The following is an 18,159-nucleotide window of genomic DNA, read 5'->3' on the forward strand; positions in this document are numbered from 1 at the left end:
ACTCAATAGACAAACTAAAATAAAATATTAAAAAATATTCTAATAATTCAATAGAAGGCAGACAAGGGAAATAAGGGAATAAAAAATAGAGAGAAATAAAATTTAAAAAATGATATAATGGTAAACCAACATCTAAAAGTATTAATAATGATATTAAATTTAAATGATCTGAATGTAAGAATTAAAAAATATACCTTTATATCAGATAGAAGAAAAAACCCAAGACCTACCTATTTACAAGTAATTCATTTTATATAATTATTTTTGTAGGTTTAAAATAAAAGAATGGAAAAAATATTCTATGCAAACACTAACCACAAGAATATAGAAAAACTGAACAACACCATCAATCAACTAGATTTAGGTAACATTTGTGGAGTGCTCCACCCAACAAAAGTAAATATACTTTTCAAGTACACATGAAACATTCTCAAGATCAGTCATATTCTTGGTCATAAATAAATACTAACAAATTCAAGAGAATTAAAGTCATACAAAGTATATTGCCTAATCATAATGGAATTACAATAGAAATCAATAATAGAAAGATAACAGAAAAGTCTTCAAATACTTGAAAAGTAAAGAATATACTTCTAAAAATTCATGGGTCAGAAAGAAAGACTAAAGAACAGTTAGAAAATGTTTTGAACATAAAAAATTAAAATACAACACACCAAAATTTGAGACACACAGCTAAAGCAGTGCTTAGAGGGAAATTTATAGCATTAAAATGTTATATTAAAAATAAAAGTCTCAAACCAAAAACGTAAGACCTGGCATAAGAACTTAGAAAAAAGAATAACAAATAATCTTGAAACAAGCAAAAGAAAGGGAATAAAAAAGCTTGGCCAAGAAAATTTAAAACAAGCTGAGCGAGGTGGCTCACGCCTGTAATCCTAGCACTTTGGGAAGCTGAGGTGGGCGGATCACCTGAGGTCAGGAGTTGGAGACCAGCTTAGCCAACACAGTGATACCCCATCTCTACTAAAAACACAAAAATGAGCCAGGCGTGGTGGTATGCACCTGTAATCCCAGCTATTCAGTAGGCTGAGGCAGGAGAATCGCTTGAAGCTGGAGGCAGAGGTTACAGCAAGCCGAGATTGGCCACTGTACTCCAGACTGGTGACAGAGTGAGACTCCGTCTCAACAAAAAAAAAAAAAAAAAAAAAAAAGAAAAGAAAAGAAAAAGAAAAAGAAAAAAAGCAGTAGAGAAAAATCAATTAAATTAAACGTTGGTTCTTTGAAAAGATCAATGCAATTGATAAACCTCTAACAAAAAAACAGAGAGAAGACACATTGGCAAAATCAGGAGTGAAAAACAGAAAATCATTGCAGACTCCTCATATTAAAAGCATAACAAGGAAAAAATACAGATAAATATGTGTGCATGAATTTAATAACTTAGATGAAATTAGCCAAGAAATAAATAAAATTGAAAAGAAAGAAATACAGTTGAGTATACATGCACATGACTGTCTGTGTTGAATATTCTAAGAAATATACAAAAAGCTCCAAGATCTTATAAGTGCAAAACAGTTGAACAGGCACCTCGCAAAAGGAGGTATACTGATGAAAAATAAACACATGAAAGATATTGAGTGTCATTAGCCACCATGGAAATACAAGTGAAAGTCACCGTGACATACCACTACACACTGATTAGAAGAGTTAATATAATAATTTTTAAAGTGGCAATACCAAATGCTAGTGAGAATCCAGAAAAACTGGAACTTTCATAAATTGCTGATGGGAACTCCAAATGATGTTGACACTCTGAAAAACAGCTTGTTAGTTTCTCATAAAGTTAACATGCACTTAGTGTATAATAATCCAGCAATCCCATTGATGAGTATTTAACCTAGAGAAATTATACTTATTGCCGCACAAAAATTTGTATACAAATATATATAGCAGCTCTATTAATAATCAATCCAAACTGGAAATAACCTAAATGTCTTCTAATTGGTTAATGGATAAACAAACTGGATACATCCATACAAGGGAATACTTCTCGGCAATAAAATAAATATAGTATTGATCCACAAACAACACAGGTAGATCTGAAAGGCATTATGCTGACAGAAAGAAGCAAACCTCCAAAGGTTACATACTATGTGATTCCATTTATATGGGATTCTGAAAAAAGCAACATAGTAGGGATGTAGGGCAGTTCAGTGTTTTTCAGAAGTAAATGTGGGAAGATATTTGATAATTAAGGAGTAGTACAAAGATTTTTGGAGTGATAGGACTGTTCTGTATCCTGCATATGGTGGTAGTTATACTAATCTAAATGTGTTAAAATTCATAGAAGTGTGTACTGAAAAAGGTCAATTTTACTGAAAATTTTAAAATAATGATAAATAAATATGAACACTGTATATGTTCATAATTTAATGTTCAACAATGAAAGCAAACTGTGGCCATTTCATTTATCAATTTCCCTTGTTCAGAGATCTAAGAAATTATTTTTTATTGCAGTACTCATAAGATTAATGAGATAATGTTTGTGAAATGTTTTGAACTCCTTAAAAGGAAGTTGCTATGCAAATATAAAGTGTTGTTGTCATTACCCAGGCACTATTTTTTTCTTTTGCTTAAATGCTGAAGCTTATGATCATCTTCATTTTTCACATTATTTTTAGTGAATTGTAACAATAAAATGTGGTAGCCAAGATATAAAATGAAACTCATGTGTTAATGAGGATAAAACTTTGTAATTAGAATTTGAAATATCAGTCTGTCTAAAGATAATTGGCTCTAATGATTATTTCTCTATGTACACAAGCTACGATTTTATGAAGTCCAGATGTGGCTTATTCTTCACAGTTTGGCCTAAAGAACATGCTTCAAGTTCGTATCTCCTCTGAGATGTCCTTAGCTTATCTGGGTTTCTGAACGAGGGAATCAAGTATAAAGAAGAAATGAAAGTCTGGTAATAAAAGAGTGCACTGCCTACAAAAGAAAGTAATAAAAATACAGTCAGTCTAATTTGGACTCTGCTTCTATTAAGATTTTTAAATCATTTAATCTACTTATGAACACAAGCACAACTCAAAGATATTATTTAAAATAATGGACCCCAAACCAAAATTGTATAGCCTTTTTGTTAATTACAAAATTTAAAAAAATCCACAATTCCTCTTGTCATAGATCTCTGGTACTTATTTTGGGACTAAGAATGAATGGCTCTTTCTGATATTTGAGGCCTTTGGTAATCTATCTCCGTTTAACCTGGACAATGTTATTTCCTGAGTCTACCTCTATAGGAACCCAGTATTTCATTAGGACCTTTTACCCCATGCATATTAGGTTCATTCTTCCTTCTGTATTTTCATTCAACTGATGCTCCTGCTTCTCTGCCTCAGTCCAGAGAAGAAAAACTCCTACAAAAAATCGAGTTTGTTAGAGATTTTATATGAGACCTGCATATACGGGTCACACTCAGGTATTTGTCTCCAGCAATCTCTGTTTCTGGGAAGGTAGTGGAATCCAGTAGTCAACCAATACTAGATATTATCTACCTTCAAGTGTGGAGACAAAATTATGAGGAGAAAATAAAAATAATCTATTTGAAGTTCCTTGATAATTGAGATCACTCTGTTTAAAACTGAAATAAAGCTCAACCTCAGTTCTCTGAGCAAGCCAAGCTCAATATCCCAAAAAGAAAAGACTCAAGCCAAGCATGGTGGCTCACGCCTGTAATCCCAACACTTTGGGAGGCCAAGGTGGGTGGGTGGCTTGAGCTCAGGAATTTGAGACCAGCCTGGGCAACATGACAAAACCTGTCTCTACAAAAAATACAAACATTAGCTAGGTGAGGTGGTGTGTGCCTGTGGTCCCAGCTACTCGGGAGGCTGAGGTGGGGGGAAAAAAACTGGGGGGTGGGGGTGGGGACAGAGTCTTGCCCTGTCACACAGGCCTGGAGTTCAGTGGTGTGATCATAACCCACTGCAACCTCAAACTCCTGTGATTGAGGGATCCTCCCTCTCAGATTCCTGAATGGCTGGGGTCTGCAGGTGCACAACCCAGAACTGGCAGTTTTTATTTTTTTATTATTTTTTGTAGAGACAGAGTTTTGCTTTGTTGCCCAGGCTTGTCTCTAACTCCTGGGCTCAGAGTGATTCTTCTGCCTCAGCTTCTCAAAGTGCTGGGATTACAGAGCCAGCATCCCCACCCAATACATTCTTTAAAACCACGTAAGACGTGAAGATTCTTCCATTCCCAGAAAAAAATCTTAATTCAATATCTTACTATTTCATTTAAAGTACAGAAATGAATTTACAAAAAATGTTCACACTTTGCAGCAGGGAGTAGCTTGTAGTCCATATTCACTTAAACTATCTATTCTCAGAAGTTCCTAAGCACAATCTATGATACAAAAGAGGTCCACATAAGGATATGACATTTCCTTTTTCAAAACAGCTTTTGTCTTAGAGAATTAGAAAACATGAAGAAAATTGAAGATATTATCCAGCAATCCCACTTCTGGGTATATATCCAGAGGAATTGAAAGTGGTGTTGAAGAGATATCTGCACTCCCATGTTCATTTCAGCATTATTCAAAATAGCCAAGATATGAAAGCAACATTAGTATATATCAACAGGTTAATGGGTAAATAAAATGCAGTATATATACATGATGAGATACTACACAGCCTGAGAAAAGAAGAAAATTATGTCATTTATGACAAAATGGATGAACCTGGAGGACATTATAAAAGTGAAATAAGTCAGGCACAGGAAGGTAAATATTGTATGATCTCACTTATATGTGAAATCTGAAAAACTCAATGTGATGGAAACTGAGTAGAAAGGTGGTTACCAGAGGCTGAGGTAGCAAGTAGAGGGATGGGGAGAGTGGAGATGTTGATGAAAGTTTACAAAGTTTCAGTCAGATAACAGGAATATGTTTTAGTGATCTGTTGCATTGCATGGTGACCACAGTAAATTATAATTTGTTGTATATTTCAAAATTGCTAAAAGAATACATTTTTAACATTCTTACCACTAAAAAGAAAGATAAGTTGGTGAGTTGATGAATGTGTTAATTACCTTGATTTAATCTTTCTACCATGTACACATAAATAAAAACATCACATTGTTTTCCATAAATATACATAATTATTGCCAATTAAAAATATATAAATTTATATTAAAATAGTTGATAAAATGTATGCATTATTGATACACTGTTACTTCATTGCAGTTATTGCCATTGCAGTTCTACTCCTGAGTAGAATAAGGCTCAGTGAGTTTAAAGTAGTTTGTCTAATTTCATACAAGTCTCGAAATTAGGACTTGGACCCATCCAAATTAAACCATGGCTTTCACAAAAATCTAGAATTAAAACATATGTTAGAAGCTCTCTTGTTCAGATTCCTGTCTTGATATCAAAATGAGAAATTAATTCAATGAGGTGAAAATTATATCAAAGCCCTGACATTCATATCTACGGTCCAGAAATCCAGGAGATACCTGGAGTTTTTACTGACATAGTTCCACATGCTCAGGTGTCTTTACAGCAGCACCCCACTCCTGGTACCAATTTACTGTATTAGTCTGTTATCACCCTGCTAACAAAGACATACCCGAGACTGGGTAACTTATAAAGTAAAGAGGTTTAATTGACTCACAGTTCCACATGGCTGGGGAGGCCTCACAATTATGGCGGAAGGTGAAGGAGAATCAAAGTTATGTTTTACAATGGTGGTAGGCAAGAAAGCATGTGCAGGGGAACTCCCCTTTATAAAACCATCAGATCTCATGAGACTTATTCACTATCATGAGAACAACACGGGAAAGACCTACTCCCATAATTTGATTACATCCAACCAGGTCCCTCCCATGACATGTGAGAATTACAGGAACTATGACTTATGTTTAAAAGGGAAGCAGAGCATAAAAGTTCAGAAAATTTTTAGATGGAAATTCAAGATAAGTTTGGGTGGGGACACAGCCAAACCATATCATTTCATCTCTGACCCCTCCCAAATCTCATGTTCTTAGATTTCAAAACCAATCATGCCTTCCCAACAGTCTTCCAAAGTCTTAACTCATTTCAACATTAACTCAAAAGTCCACAGTTCAAAATCTCATCTAAAGGTAAGTTCCTTCCACATATGATCCTGTAAAATCAAAAGCATGTTAGTTACGTCCTATATACAATGGGGGTATAGGCATTGGGTAAATACACTCGTTCCAAATGAGAGAAATTGGCCAAAATGAAGGGACTATAGGACCCATGCAAGTTCAAAATCCACTGGGGCAGACAAATCTTAAAGCTCCAAAATGATCTCCTTTGATTCCATGTCTTTTGTCCAGGTCACACTGATGCAAGAGCTTGGTTGCCATGGTCTTGGACATCTCTGCCCCTGTGATTTGCATGGTAGAGTGCTCCCCCCACTCCCCCTCCTGGCTGCTTTCATGGGCTGGTGTTGTTTGCAGCTTTTCCGGCACACAGGGCAAACTATCAGTGAATCTACCATTATGGGGTCTGTAGCAGAGTGGCCCTCTTCTCACAGCTCCACTAGGCAGTACCCCAGTGAGGACTCTGTGTGGGGGCTCTGAACCCACATTTCCCTTCTGCACTGCCCTAGCAGAGGTTCTCCATGAGGGCTCCAACCCTGTAGCAAACTTCTGCCCAGACATACAGGCATTTCCATACATCCTCTGAAATCTAGGCAGGGGTTCCCACACTTCAGTTCTTGATTTTGGTGTGCCCACAGGCTCAACACAACATGGAAGCTTCCAGGACTTGGGGCTTGCACCCTCTGAAGCCATGGCCCAAACTATACCTTGTTTCCTTTTAGCCACCCCTGGAGCAGCTGGGATTCAGGGCACCAAGTCCCAAGGCTGCACAGAGCAGGGGGCCCTGGGCCTGGCACATAAAACCATTTTTTCCTTCTAGGTCTCTAAGCCTGTGATCCCAGGGCTGCCAGCAAGGTCTCTGACATGGCCTGGAGACATTTTCTCCATTGTCTTGGTGATTAACATTTGGCTCCTCATTACTTATGCAAATTTCTACAGCCAGCTTGAATTTCTCCTCAGAAAAATAGCTTTGTCTTTTCTATGACATTGTCAGGCTGCAAATTTTTTGAACTTTTATGCTCTGCTTCCCTTTTAAATATAAGTTCCAATCTCAAACTGTATCTTTGTGAATACATAAAACTGAACCCTTTTAACAGCACCCAAGTCACCTCTTGAATGCTTTGCTGCTTAGAAATTTATTCTGCCAGATACCCTAAATCATCACTCTCAAGGTCAAAGTTCTGCAGATCTAGGATAGGAGCAAAATGCTGCCAGTCTCTTTGCTAAAATGCAGCAAGAGTCACGTTTATTCCAGTTCCCAACAATTTTCTATCTCAGTCTGAGATGGTCAGCATTTGGTCAAAGCCATTCAACAAGTCTCTAGAAAGTTTCAAACTTTTCCCCATCTTCATCTTCTGAGCCCTCAAACTGTTCCAGTCTCTGCCTGTTGCCCAGCTCCAGAGTTGCTTCCACATTTTGGGGCATCTTTACAGCACCACCCCACTCCCAGTACCAATTTATTGTATTAGTCTGTTCTCATGCTGGTAATAAAGACACAGCTAAGACTGGGTAATTCATAAAGAAAAGAGGTTTAATTGGCTCACAGTTCCACATGGCTGGGGAGTCCTCACAATTTATGGCAGAAGGTGAAGGAGGAGCAAAGTTACATCTTTGGCAGCAGGCAAGAGAGCATGTGGAGGGGATCTCTCCTTTAGAAAACCATCAGATCTCATGAGACTTATTCAGTATCAGCAAACAGTACAGGAAAGAACTGCCACCATGATTCATTTACCTCCCACCATGATTCCTTTACCTCCCACCATGTCTCTTCCACAACCCATGGGAATTATGGGAGCTAAAATTCAAGATGAGATTTGGGTGGGATCACAGCCAAGCCATATCAGTACTTTATTAATTTTTGGACCCCACAGTTTCTGTAACACGAAGACATTTTCATTTATTTGTAGATAACTGTGAGCAAAGTCTGAAAATTTCAAAATACATGAGTACAATGATGAAAGCAATTTGGAGGAAGATAAATCTGGCAGTGGAGTGTAGAGTGCATTAGAGGAAGAAGAGCCTGAAAGGTTACACTTAGAAGTCTATAGTACAGCTGATTTGAGGCTAAAATAACAAGTGTGATTTTAGATCTGTTGAATTTAAAACATGGTGGGACCTTCAGATAAAAAATGTTCTATCAATTCGTATAGATGAAATTGGATTGTACTTTTGAGAGTGAAGGTAATAGCTGAGTTCGTCGAAATAAATCATTTCAGAGGGAAAAATATTAACAGACAAAATAAGAAAACATTAGGAACCACATACAGAGGTAGGTATGAGGAGTAGATTAGTGTTTGTTGAACTGCAATACATGCCAGCTTTTTGGCTAAGAAATTTAAATATGTGTCTACTTAGCTATCCCAACTGCACTGGAAAATATGTATCATCATAGTCCTATTCCTGAGAAGAATAAGGCTCAGAGACTTTACAGTACTTTGCCTAAGTTCACACAAGTCTTGGAGTAGGACTTGGATCCACACCTGTCCAGCTTCAAAGTTCATGCCCTTTTCATTACCTCACCAAAACAGATGGAGGCAGGACATCAGAGAAGGAAGCCCATAGGGAATATGGGAAGTAATCACATCAGTATTTTTATCTACTATACTGCCAGCACATAAAAAGTGGTTGAGGGTTAGGTGAATGGCTAAATAATAATAAATATTACTGATTGAATCCATTATCGATGCCATGGGACAAATATTCACTGTTTTAGATTCATTATTCCATTTAATCTCTTAAACATCCTGAAAAAGTCATGATAGTACAATGTTTTCATTATCACCCAGAATTCAAGCCAAGTTTTGTCCGTCTACATATTTGGGTTTTTAACCTCTACACTATATTGAGAGAACTGATCAATATTAAGTTAAAGGCCATTGATCATTCTTATGAGAAGAGAATTATTGGTGATGAAAATTAGGATTTTAAATCTGTAGAACAAATTTATGACCTGAGTGTGATACAAATTTACCTATGGAACAAACCATCACATATATCCCCAAACCTAAAGTAAAAGTTAAACAAAAATAGGATTTTATTTTGTGGGATATACACACAGAAAGCAAAGAGAAAAAACGTGACAAGTTTGGTAGAGAAAGAAAATATAGAAAATGTTTGCTAGAAGGATAAAGAAGATCCATGCTGACATATATATATATGTGTGTGTGCGTGTGTGTCTCTGTGTGTGTGTGTGTGTGTGTGTGTGTTTGACTGAGCTTATAGAAAACCAAACAATAATTTGTTGTTAGAAACCAAACACACCAGGAACAATTGGTGACTGTGGTGGTGGAGTCTGTTTCAATGGAGGTAAGAAAGCATAAGGAGAAGAGTCAGTTAGAAGGTTACTCAAATTAAACAAACAAACAAACAAAACAGAAAACAGTTCTTTCACTGAACATGCAAGAAAAGTTTAGAGTGAGTTGAAAAAATAAACAACTCGAACCAGAAGGACAAAAAAACAAAGGAGCTCACAATGCTGAGGAAATTATGCAGAATAGTTATCCCTGGTGCTACATTTTTGTATATGGAAAAACAATTTGGCAGGTCCTCCTTGAATGGCATGTTGCTGTTAGATGAGATTAGCTCTTAGGGTTTAAAGGTTTATGTGGGCTACATCTACACCCACTCATATTTTGTTAGAGAGATAGAGAATGCTTTTACCCATTCGGGTACAGGGAATCATAATGTTCAGATGCTCAGAGACCAAAAGAGGAAGAAATGGATGAAATGTAATTTTTAAATTAGATGTTTTACTCTCAAGAGAATTAACATTTAATGACCTGATAGTTTAGTAGCTCATCATGAGAAATTTGAAAACAAGAGAAAACTTGGAATTCTCTGAATGTTTCTAACTCATTTTGTATTTTTATTTATAATAGATTATACAAATTTTGTTTAATGTCTTATGAACATTCTTAAATTAGTTTAATATAATCTCTGGGGACTTCTAGAGTAGCAACATGAAACCCTCAGCAAATCCTTTCCCAAAGGGCAATGATATAACTGGAAAAGTTGTTGAAACAACAATTTTAGGACTTTAGAAATTGGCCAAGAGCAGACATGAAATTACTAAGCATTTATTTAAGAAAAACTACTAAAACTAAGTAAGAATAATGGGAATCTATGGTCTTTTAGCTTGCTCCCATTCTCCCCTATTATCTGCCCTCTGAAAAGGTAGTTCTACTAGAGTGAGGCAGGCTGGGAAAAACAAGGAACCTTGCTAATGGAGGGGGCTGACAATAGCACCGTCGGTTGCAAATAGTCATGGAAGGACAATGTTGCAGCTCTCTTTAAGTTGGAATACTGATTCATGGAAGGCCAGTGTTGCAACTCTCTTAGGTTAAAATACTGATTGGGGCAATGAAAAGACTAGCAGAACAATCAGAAATTTAATAGGAAGATACAGAGAAAGTTTCTACATATCCCTGATGGCTGAAAGGCTACATGTATTTATAAGGCTCCATAGACACTCAGAAGAGACTGAAGAAAGCCTTAGGCATCTACTCTTCCCTGGCTGAATGTAAGGCCTTGCACACACAGAAAGTAAAAGGAGCTGGGGCAATTTATTAACTGTTTGAAATTAACCCACACTTAAATACATCAGAAAAGGGTAGAAGCTTTATTGGCTCAAGGTACTTAAACACAATGTCTGAACTATTATTATTTGACCACTAAGCTCTTCTGTTATAGAGGTGGCTCCTAGGCAGCCAGACTTACAAATAAAAACAACAACAAAAAAAAAAATTAAAAAAAAAACACCCACCAGAGGCATCAGCAGCTGCCTAGTACACGGAAGATAGATTCTAGAGAAATAATTTTGGAAAGTTACTAAACAAACAAATAGCAACAGCAACAGCTACTGGGGGGATGGATCACAATACAGAGTTGCTGTGATACATTATTTAAAATATGCAGTTTTCAACAAGACATGAAAAAGCAACAACGAAGTGTGAATGCATACATCACAATTTGGGGATTTCAATGGAAATTGTCTCTGATGAGGTGGAAAGAGAGGGAGAAGACCCAGATGTTGGAGTTAATAGACAGACTTCAGAGTAGCTGTTAAAAATATGCTTTAAAGACTCAGGAGAATACATGTAAATAATTAAAGGATAGTATAATAACAGTGACTCGGTCAATATAAAATATTTCTTAAAAAAGATAAGTGTATTTCATAATAAAATAGAACCAAAGAAAGAAAGAAAAAAACCACCAGAGGTACTTAACAGCAGATTTGTTCTGGTAGAAGGAAGAACCAATGAAGCTGAAGATACATCAATATCGATTATCCAATCTGAAGAACAGAAAGTAAAAGAATGAAGAAAAATGAATGTAGCCTCAGAAACCTTTGCCACTCACCAAAGCACTCCAATTTATATGTAATGCGAGTCCCAGACAGATAAAATAAAAAGGGAGAGAAAAGTCTTTGAAGAAATAATGGCCTAATTTTTCTCAAATTGGATGGAAAACTATTTATCTACACATCCAAGAACTGCAACAAACCCTAGTAGGCTAATCGCAAAGAAAAAGCAAACAAACAAACAAAAACCACCTAGACACATCATAGTTAAGCTGTTGCAAGACAAAGAGAAAATATTGAAAGCACTGAGAGAAAAGCAATTCATCACATGTAAGGAAACCACAGTAAGATTAAAGATGATCTTTCATGAGAGATAGTAGAGGGTAAAAGGTGGCAGGATGACATATTTAAAATACTGAGGGAAAAAAATCTGTCAATGAATAATTTTATACCCAGCAAAATTTTACTTCAAAAACAGAGGTGAAATAAAAACATTGCCAGATATACAAAGACTGGGAATTTGTTGCTAGCAGACCTGCCTCAAGGAAACACTAAAGAAAGATATTCAGGAAGAATAGAAATGACACTCAATAAATAATACCTTTAATCTACATGAAAAAATAAAGAACAATGGAAAAGGCAAGTAAATGTAAAGGAAAAAATATTTTTCTCCTTTCTTTTCTTAACTGATTTAAAGAATAATTGCATAAAACAATATTACAAAATGGTTTCAACACATACAACTGCAATATATATGACAATAATATCACAAAGAAGGGTGGTGGGAATGGAGCTATACTGGAGCAAATTTAGTATATTTCACTGGAATTAAGTTAGCCTTAATCTGAAGTAGCGATATGTAAATATGCATATTATAATCCCTAGAGGAATCATCAATAAAATAACTAAAACAAATAGTAAAAATTCAACAAAGGAATAAAAATATCACACTAAAAATATGTATCTAGCACAAAAGAGGCAGTTAAAGAGGAGCAGGGGAACAAAAAAGACAGGAGACATAAGCCAAACAAATGGCAAAAGGATTAATAGGTATTAACACAGTAGTGGGAAGGGGCAGAGAGAACAATGCTTCAGGCAATGTGGAAAGATCAGAGATGAAGGAGTGTGCAACCTTTTGGCAATTAAAGGCAGCAGACCCTTCTCCATGGGCCTTAATGTGTCTTCAGATGAACTAGTATTTGGTTCTTTAAGATAGGCCTAAAAAAAGGGTATGCAAAATTTAATTACTTTATGAAGGTCGTCAAACTGAATATTGATTGGATAATGAATGAAGAGAACAGGGGACAGATGGCTTTCTTATTTTAATCAGTGTACTTATTATATACATTCAATGAAATGGCTGACCATAGATTTCTCAAAATTGTCTCCATCAGAGTGTGTATTCACTAAACTCAAAGATTATTTCTTCCTTAGGGATAATGGACATATAAAAAGCATCACTGATGAAAACATTTCTCTCAAGGCTGTCCCCTTGCTCAGGCCAAAAGCAAGAACCATGGTAGTTTGCTCTAATGGTTCTGGATACATAGAGACTAGCAATTTTCATAGCATCTTGGGTGAGCTGACAATAATATTGTTGTTTGAAGAAATATTACCTCTGTGACAATGATAGAGGACACATCTTTCTGTCACTTAATTTACTTTTGTCATAATGATAAAAGATACATTTTCTGCATCAAAAATGCTAATCTGCATCTTGTATTAAATATAAACTACTCACCTGCCCACGTTATTTATTATAATATAACATGGATGTGAAGTCTGGGCAAACTTATTGCTGGTATTTAGCACAAAAGTAGGTGCTGATTTACTAAAATAGAAGTCTTTACAGCGTCACTAATATTGCTGGTGGCGGAAAGTGGCATGACTTTTAGTGACCCACTTTTTTGCTTGACATTGGCAGTTGTTTTCTCATCCCTTTGCTTGATGACACCGCAGTATAGGCTGTGTCAGTAGCATTGCGACGCAGAAATTCTTCAGACATAGCTACTCTGAATGCAGCAGGAAAGGCCTGTTCACTACAAACTGCTGAAATAGTTGCTAAGGGTGCCCCCAAAAGGCTAAATCCATGATCTTGCCATAACATGTTCTACTGTTACCTACTTAATCCTTGAAATTATTTCTTCTCTTGATTTCTGTAATATTACTCCATTTGATTCTACCTCTGAAAATTCCTTTTCAATTTTCCTCATATTCGGACTGATCCTTCCATATCAATACTTCTCAGGTTTGTGCCCTAAGACCACTTTCCTTTCATTATATTTATTTCCCCCCAGGGATGAGTCATTCCCGTTAACATATTGTGGACTGTTGACTTTCAAAACTCTATCTTCAATTCCAGATTTCTTTCCTAAACCCCAGAGTCATATCTAACTACTTTTAGAACATTTCAAACTTGGGTGTCCTATAGGAACTTCATATACAAATGTTAAAATGTGAACTCACTCTTTCTACATCTCTAACTTCTTCTGATTAATAGTTCCTTTCAGCTTAAACAATGTTGGTTTCCTGGGATTTACACAAAATAAATCCCGAATACCCAGAATAACACACAAGGGCCTCCAGACCAAGATCATCACCCATTTCTACTGGATGGACTTCTTCAGTTCTTCCTTACCTTTATTCTTCTGTTATAAAGAAGTACTTTTGTCTTTGTAACAGTCCTCTTTGGAGCTTCATGTCTTCGTTCATGCTGTTTTCTCCTACTTTCAGCCAGGTGTATTCCTATGATTTTTTCTAGCTCTGCTCAAACATCATTCTGTTGCTTTCTTTCTCCATTATTAACTTTCTCCATGATGCCTTATACCTTTACATCTTATTTTCTAAAAGCACCAACAATTTGTTTATTCACTTCTATCTAATAAATTTATGTTGTGCAGGGACCATGTCTTACTCGCATTACAAAATCTTAGAATCTAGCAAAGAGCTGTGTAGAACAGATGTGAAATAATTTTTTGCTGCATGGATAATCGACTTCTGTGTGGTTTTATAAAGTACAGTAATATTTGGTTACTCTCGCCAATCATCAAGGACTCTAGGATATTTTACACTATATGGATAATATTATCATAGTTTCTTTTCCTATAATCTTTTTAGAATCCCATATCAAGCAAGAAAAGTTACTGATTACATTTTATGTTGCAGCTGATAAAACATAGGCATATAAACTACATAAATTATCATAATTCAAACAATAAGCCTCTAATTTATATTATGCACATATTAAGAGGGAAGAACTTTATATGCTTCCACTCTTTTTCCATTTTCCTGAAATTGCTTAGAAAAGGTGTCATAGAAAAGGTGTCAGTTATATTCCTAGGTTGGCCAGAGAGTTATTGTCTTACTGATTAACATTCTATTCTTTCAAGTTGATGGTACATGTATGCTCGTGTATGCAAATTTACTTGTGCATGCATGAGCACACACACACACACACCCTACCCCTAGAGAAAAGCAGATTAAGGAACCTTAAAATTTTTATACTTGGTAAAGTTCAATAATAATACAAAACAGAGACAAATCATTGGAAAGATGATCTATTGTCCCTTCATTCCTCCAAGTGGAAAGAGTACAGTCTTAACATACTTATCTAATATATTCAAGTGTTTCACAACTCTCGTATCATTCTTCCAAACATTAATTACAATTTCTTTTTCTGTTACATAGTATGCTATTCCCATCCTCCTACTAAGGAAAACAGCCCACTTTATTCACATTATATACCTAAAATCTGTTAGATCCAATTTGTCTTCTCCAGGCTGTAGAACTTCACTTGAGACGCCTTTCTGTTTAGGGATTACTTTCTAGTCTTTTTTGGTTCACCTCAGAACCATCTTTAGATCATATGAAAAGAAACCAGATCTGGTATTCTAATAAATCTCTAGCTTATATTGACTAAATCAGGAAGCTACATTAAGATGCTATTTGCAATATTCCAACTACTCAGAGTCATCCTAACTATGCCTCCAAGCACTCTGTTTGGCTTTGGTCACTTTTCACTTTGAAAGCCTTCCTTTCTATTAGAAATTAAACCACATGAAAACAGGAAGGCCTCACTCCACTTTGAAACATACTTTTACTGCTTCAGAGTAGATAAAACTACATTCTACACTATGAGCTTTTTTCCTGCTTTTTGAGCAGACACTTCTACTCCTAGTTGGCCTGAAAACCCTAGTGTGAACTATGAATGCAAACAATTCAATGAGGTGGACACATATTTTGACAAGAATATTTTTTATTATTGAAAAATACACAAAGGTGAAAGGTTGCTGAGCAGCTGATTTTCCATAGTACAACAGAGTATTATAAGAAAGAGGGAAATGTATCTGTTATATATGGCAGTTTACATTTCTAAGGCATTTAGGCTTAAGAGCACTAGGTCTTGCACAGCTAGGTGCATTGTCTTGAGTTTAAATATACTGAGGCACACCAGGCAAGCAAAGGATTCAAAACTATACATTAAAACTTGTTCATGCATTTGTGTCTCAGGACTTTATTCCCTACCCTACTCATTCATTTTTTTTCCCACATGGGTTTTGGAGTTGTTCATAGAACACTGGAAATAATCGACTCTTCAAGAGTTTGTTTACAATGACACCAATGGGACACACCAAACAGAACTACTTCACAGATACGTTCTGTCTCTTACCAAAACGAAGCTCCAGTAAGAAAAACGCTGATTTGCAAAGGCACAGTGGAGACAGGTTTAATGCATTAAATATAACATGAATCATTCACAATAACAAGTTTTGCGTTTCAGGGAACTTTTGTTAATACAACACAGTTGGTCACACAAAATACAAATGCTTCTGTTGATTTGTCTTGGCAACTCAGATACATCAACAGTGCTAACAGTTTAACAGCTTTGTTCTCATCTGACAGAAAATAATGGCAGTTCTGCAAGGCAAATGTTAAACCTGACCGTATGTATTTATTAGTTCCACAGTGTTTTGACAGATTATAGGAGATGGAACTCAGAGGATGCTGACACGCTCACCGAGGGCTTTCATTTCTGTTTCTTCAGTCTCAGGAGTGTCACTGTGGCTAGCACTCGGATTGATCAGGTGTGTGGGGTACTGCAGCCCCTGCTCGCCTGCATACTGCTCCCACCTCAGGTCATCGCTTTCATGGGTGATGTAGCGCTCCCCGATTTTGCATTCCAGCTCTCGCAAATCTAACCAGGTCTGATAGTCCTGAAGAAGAAATTCCAAAATATTACCATAGAGATCATTACAACTCAACATACTGTTTCATATGATGTCAGTTTCTGCAATCTATGAGTTACCCTTTTCCTTCCACTCTAACAGCGCTGAATCTTTCATCATGCATCCTCAAGTGACAGCGTCGGCACCAAAGCCATCCTATTTTCCTAACCTTTGCAAATACATACTGTTTATATGATAGCATGGATCAAAGAGTGGTCAATTAATGTTTGCAGTCAAGCAATCAGGAATGCCGGTATTCCTTTGAAATTTAATGCCTACAAATAATCTTTCAGTATTTCAGAGTATTAGTTTCCTAAACTTTAAATTCAATGTGAAAATAATAAAGCACATCCATATACTTTGTATTTGCCATGCGTTTGTTCCATACATAATAACCTAGCATTTAAAAATATAGCTTCTAAATGAGTACAGTGCATGACCAGATGGGCATCTATTTGTACGTTTATCAGGATTACACATACAGATGCTTTTGAAATCTGGTCCTCTGAGGTCTGTTATGATCCTTGGTTTATTTATTTATTTTTGGTTTTGACTTCTGGTTTTGGGCTGTGTGTGTGTGTGTGTGCGTGTATCTCTTCTATCAAATTATTCTGGTAGAGAAAAATGTTTAGAAACACTAAATTGTTACTAAATCCTATGAAGTTGCATGCATTCGAGCAAATAAATTGATATTAGAATAATCACACTTTAAAAATTATTGCAAAAGATTTCTAAATATCAAAATCCTATAAATATTTAGAAGCTCATTCAACTAAGAAAACTCAATGATTGTTGTTTACCTGTAGCCAAGGGTGGCTCAAGGTCTTATCCACACTGTAGCGCTTTCTCATTTTTACTTGCAGCAAATTGTTGATAAGATCAATGGCTGAAAAAAATTATCAGTAAAAATAGATGACAAATCTGTAACATATGCATAATTCATTTATAGTTTATTTCACATCTGCTATTTCACACAGTTAAATGAAGCATAGTGACAAGGCACTAGAACCAAAAAAAAATCCTCTTAAGAATACTGAAACTTTGGCCTTCATTTTATTTTGGATACTAAAAAAAAAAAAAAAAAAAAAAAAAAGAAGAAGTTGGAAGTAATTATGGAAGAAGTATTAGAGTCTATTGTATGATATGAATTTCAATTGGTCTACTCTTTAATACTTTTTTTAGTTTAGAAATTTTGTTTATATATACATCATGTAAATATGTCTTACAATATGGGCAGGATAAAACTAATATTCAAGATAAAGCATTTACTAATTTTGTTATAAAACATGCTGAACTTTTGAATACACACATGGTTCACACAGTATTGAATTATATGACAGACATCTGAACATCATATTTGTATGGAAAAAATACATCATAACATGGGTCATATCTCATGATAAACCTGGAGCCTGAAAACCAACAGCCCAAGAAGAAAACACTTTAATTGCTTTCACTTTGCTTTTGCTTTCAAAAATAACCAATGTATTGGAATTATATCAGCCTTCATAGACTTTCTAAAGGAAGATAGGAAAGAAGTCTATTTAA

At 35.8% G+C, this 18,159-nt stretch overlaps 1 protein-coding gene across 5 annotated transcripts in view; it reads right to left on the minus strand.

The window, feature by feature from the left end:
• Nucleotides 1-15,623: 15,623 nt before the first annotated feature.
• PRKD1 (protein kinase D1) overlaps nt 15,624-18,159 on the minus strand; it is a 361,380-nt gene continuing 358,844 nt past the window's right edge. For all 5 annotated transcript variants that reach the window (XM_002824640.5, XM_063715550.1, XM_009249000.4 and 2 more), the window contains 2 exons: nt 17,412-17,497; nt 15,624-16,599 (listed from right to left, as the gene is read on the minus strand). In XM_002824640.5, the coding sequence (XP_002824686.3) occupies nt 16,381-16,599; nt 17,412-17,497 (305 nt within the window). In that variant the 3' untranslated portion in view covers nt 15,624-16,380. The remainder of the gene's footprint in view (nt 16,600-17,411; nt 17,498-18,159) is intronic.

The sequence above is a fragment of the Pongo abelii genome, chromosome 15 (genome assembly GCF_028885655.2).
Source record: "Pongo abelii isolate AG06213 chromosome 15, NHGRI_mPonAbe1-v2.0_pri, whole genome shotgun sequence".
In the NCBI taxonomy this organism is placed as follows: Eukaryota; Metazoa; Chordata; class Mammalia; order Primates; family Hominidae; genus Pongo; species Pongo abelii.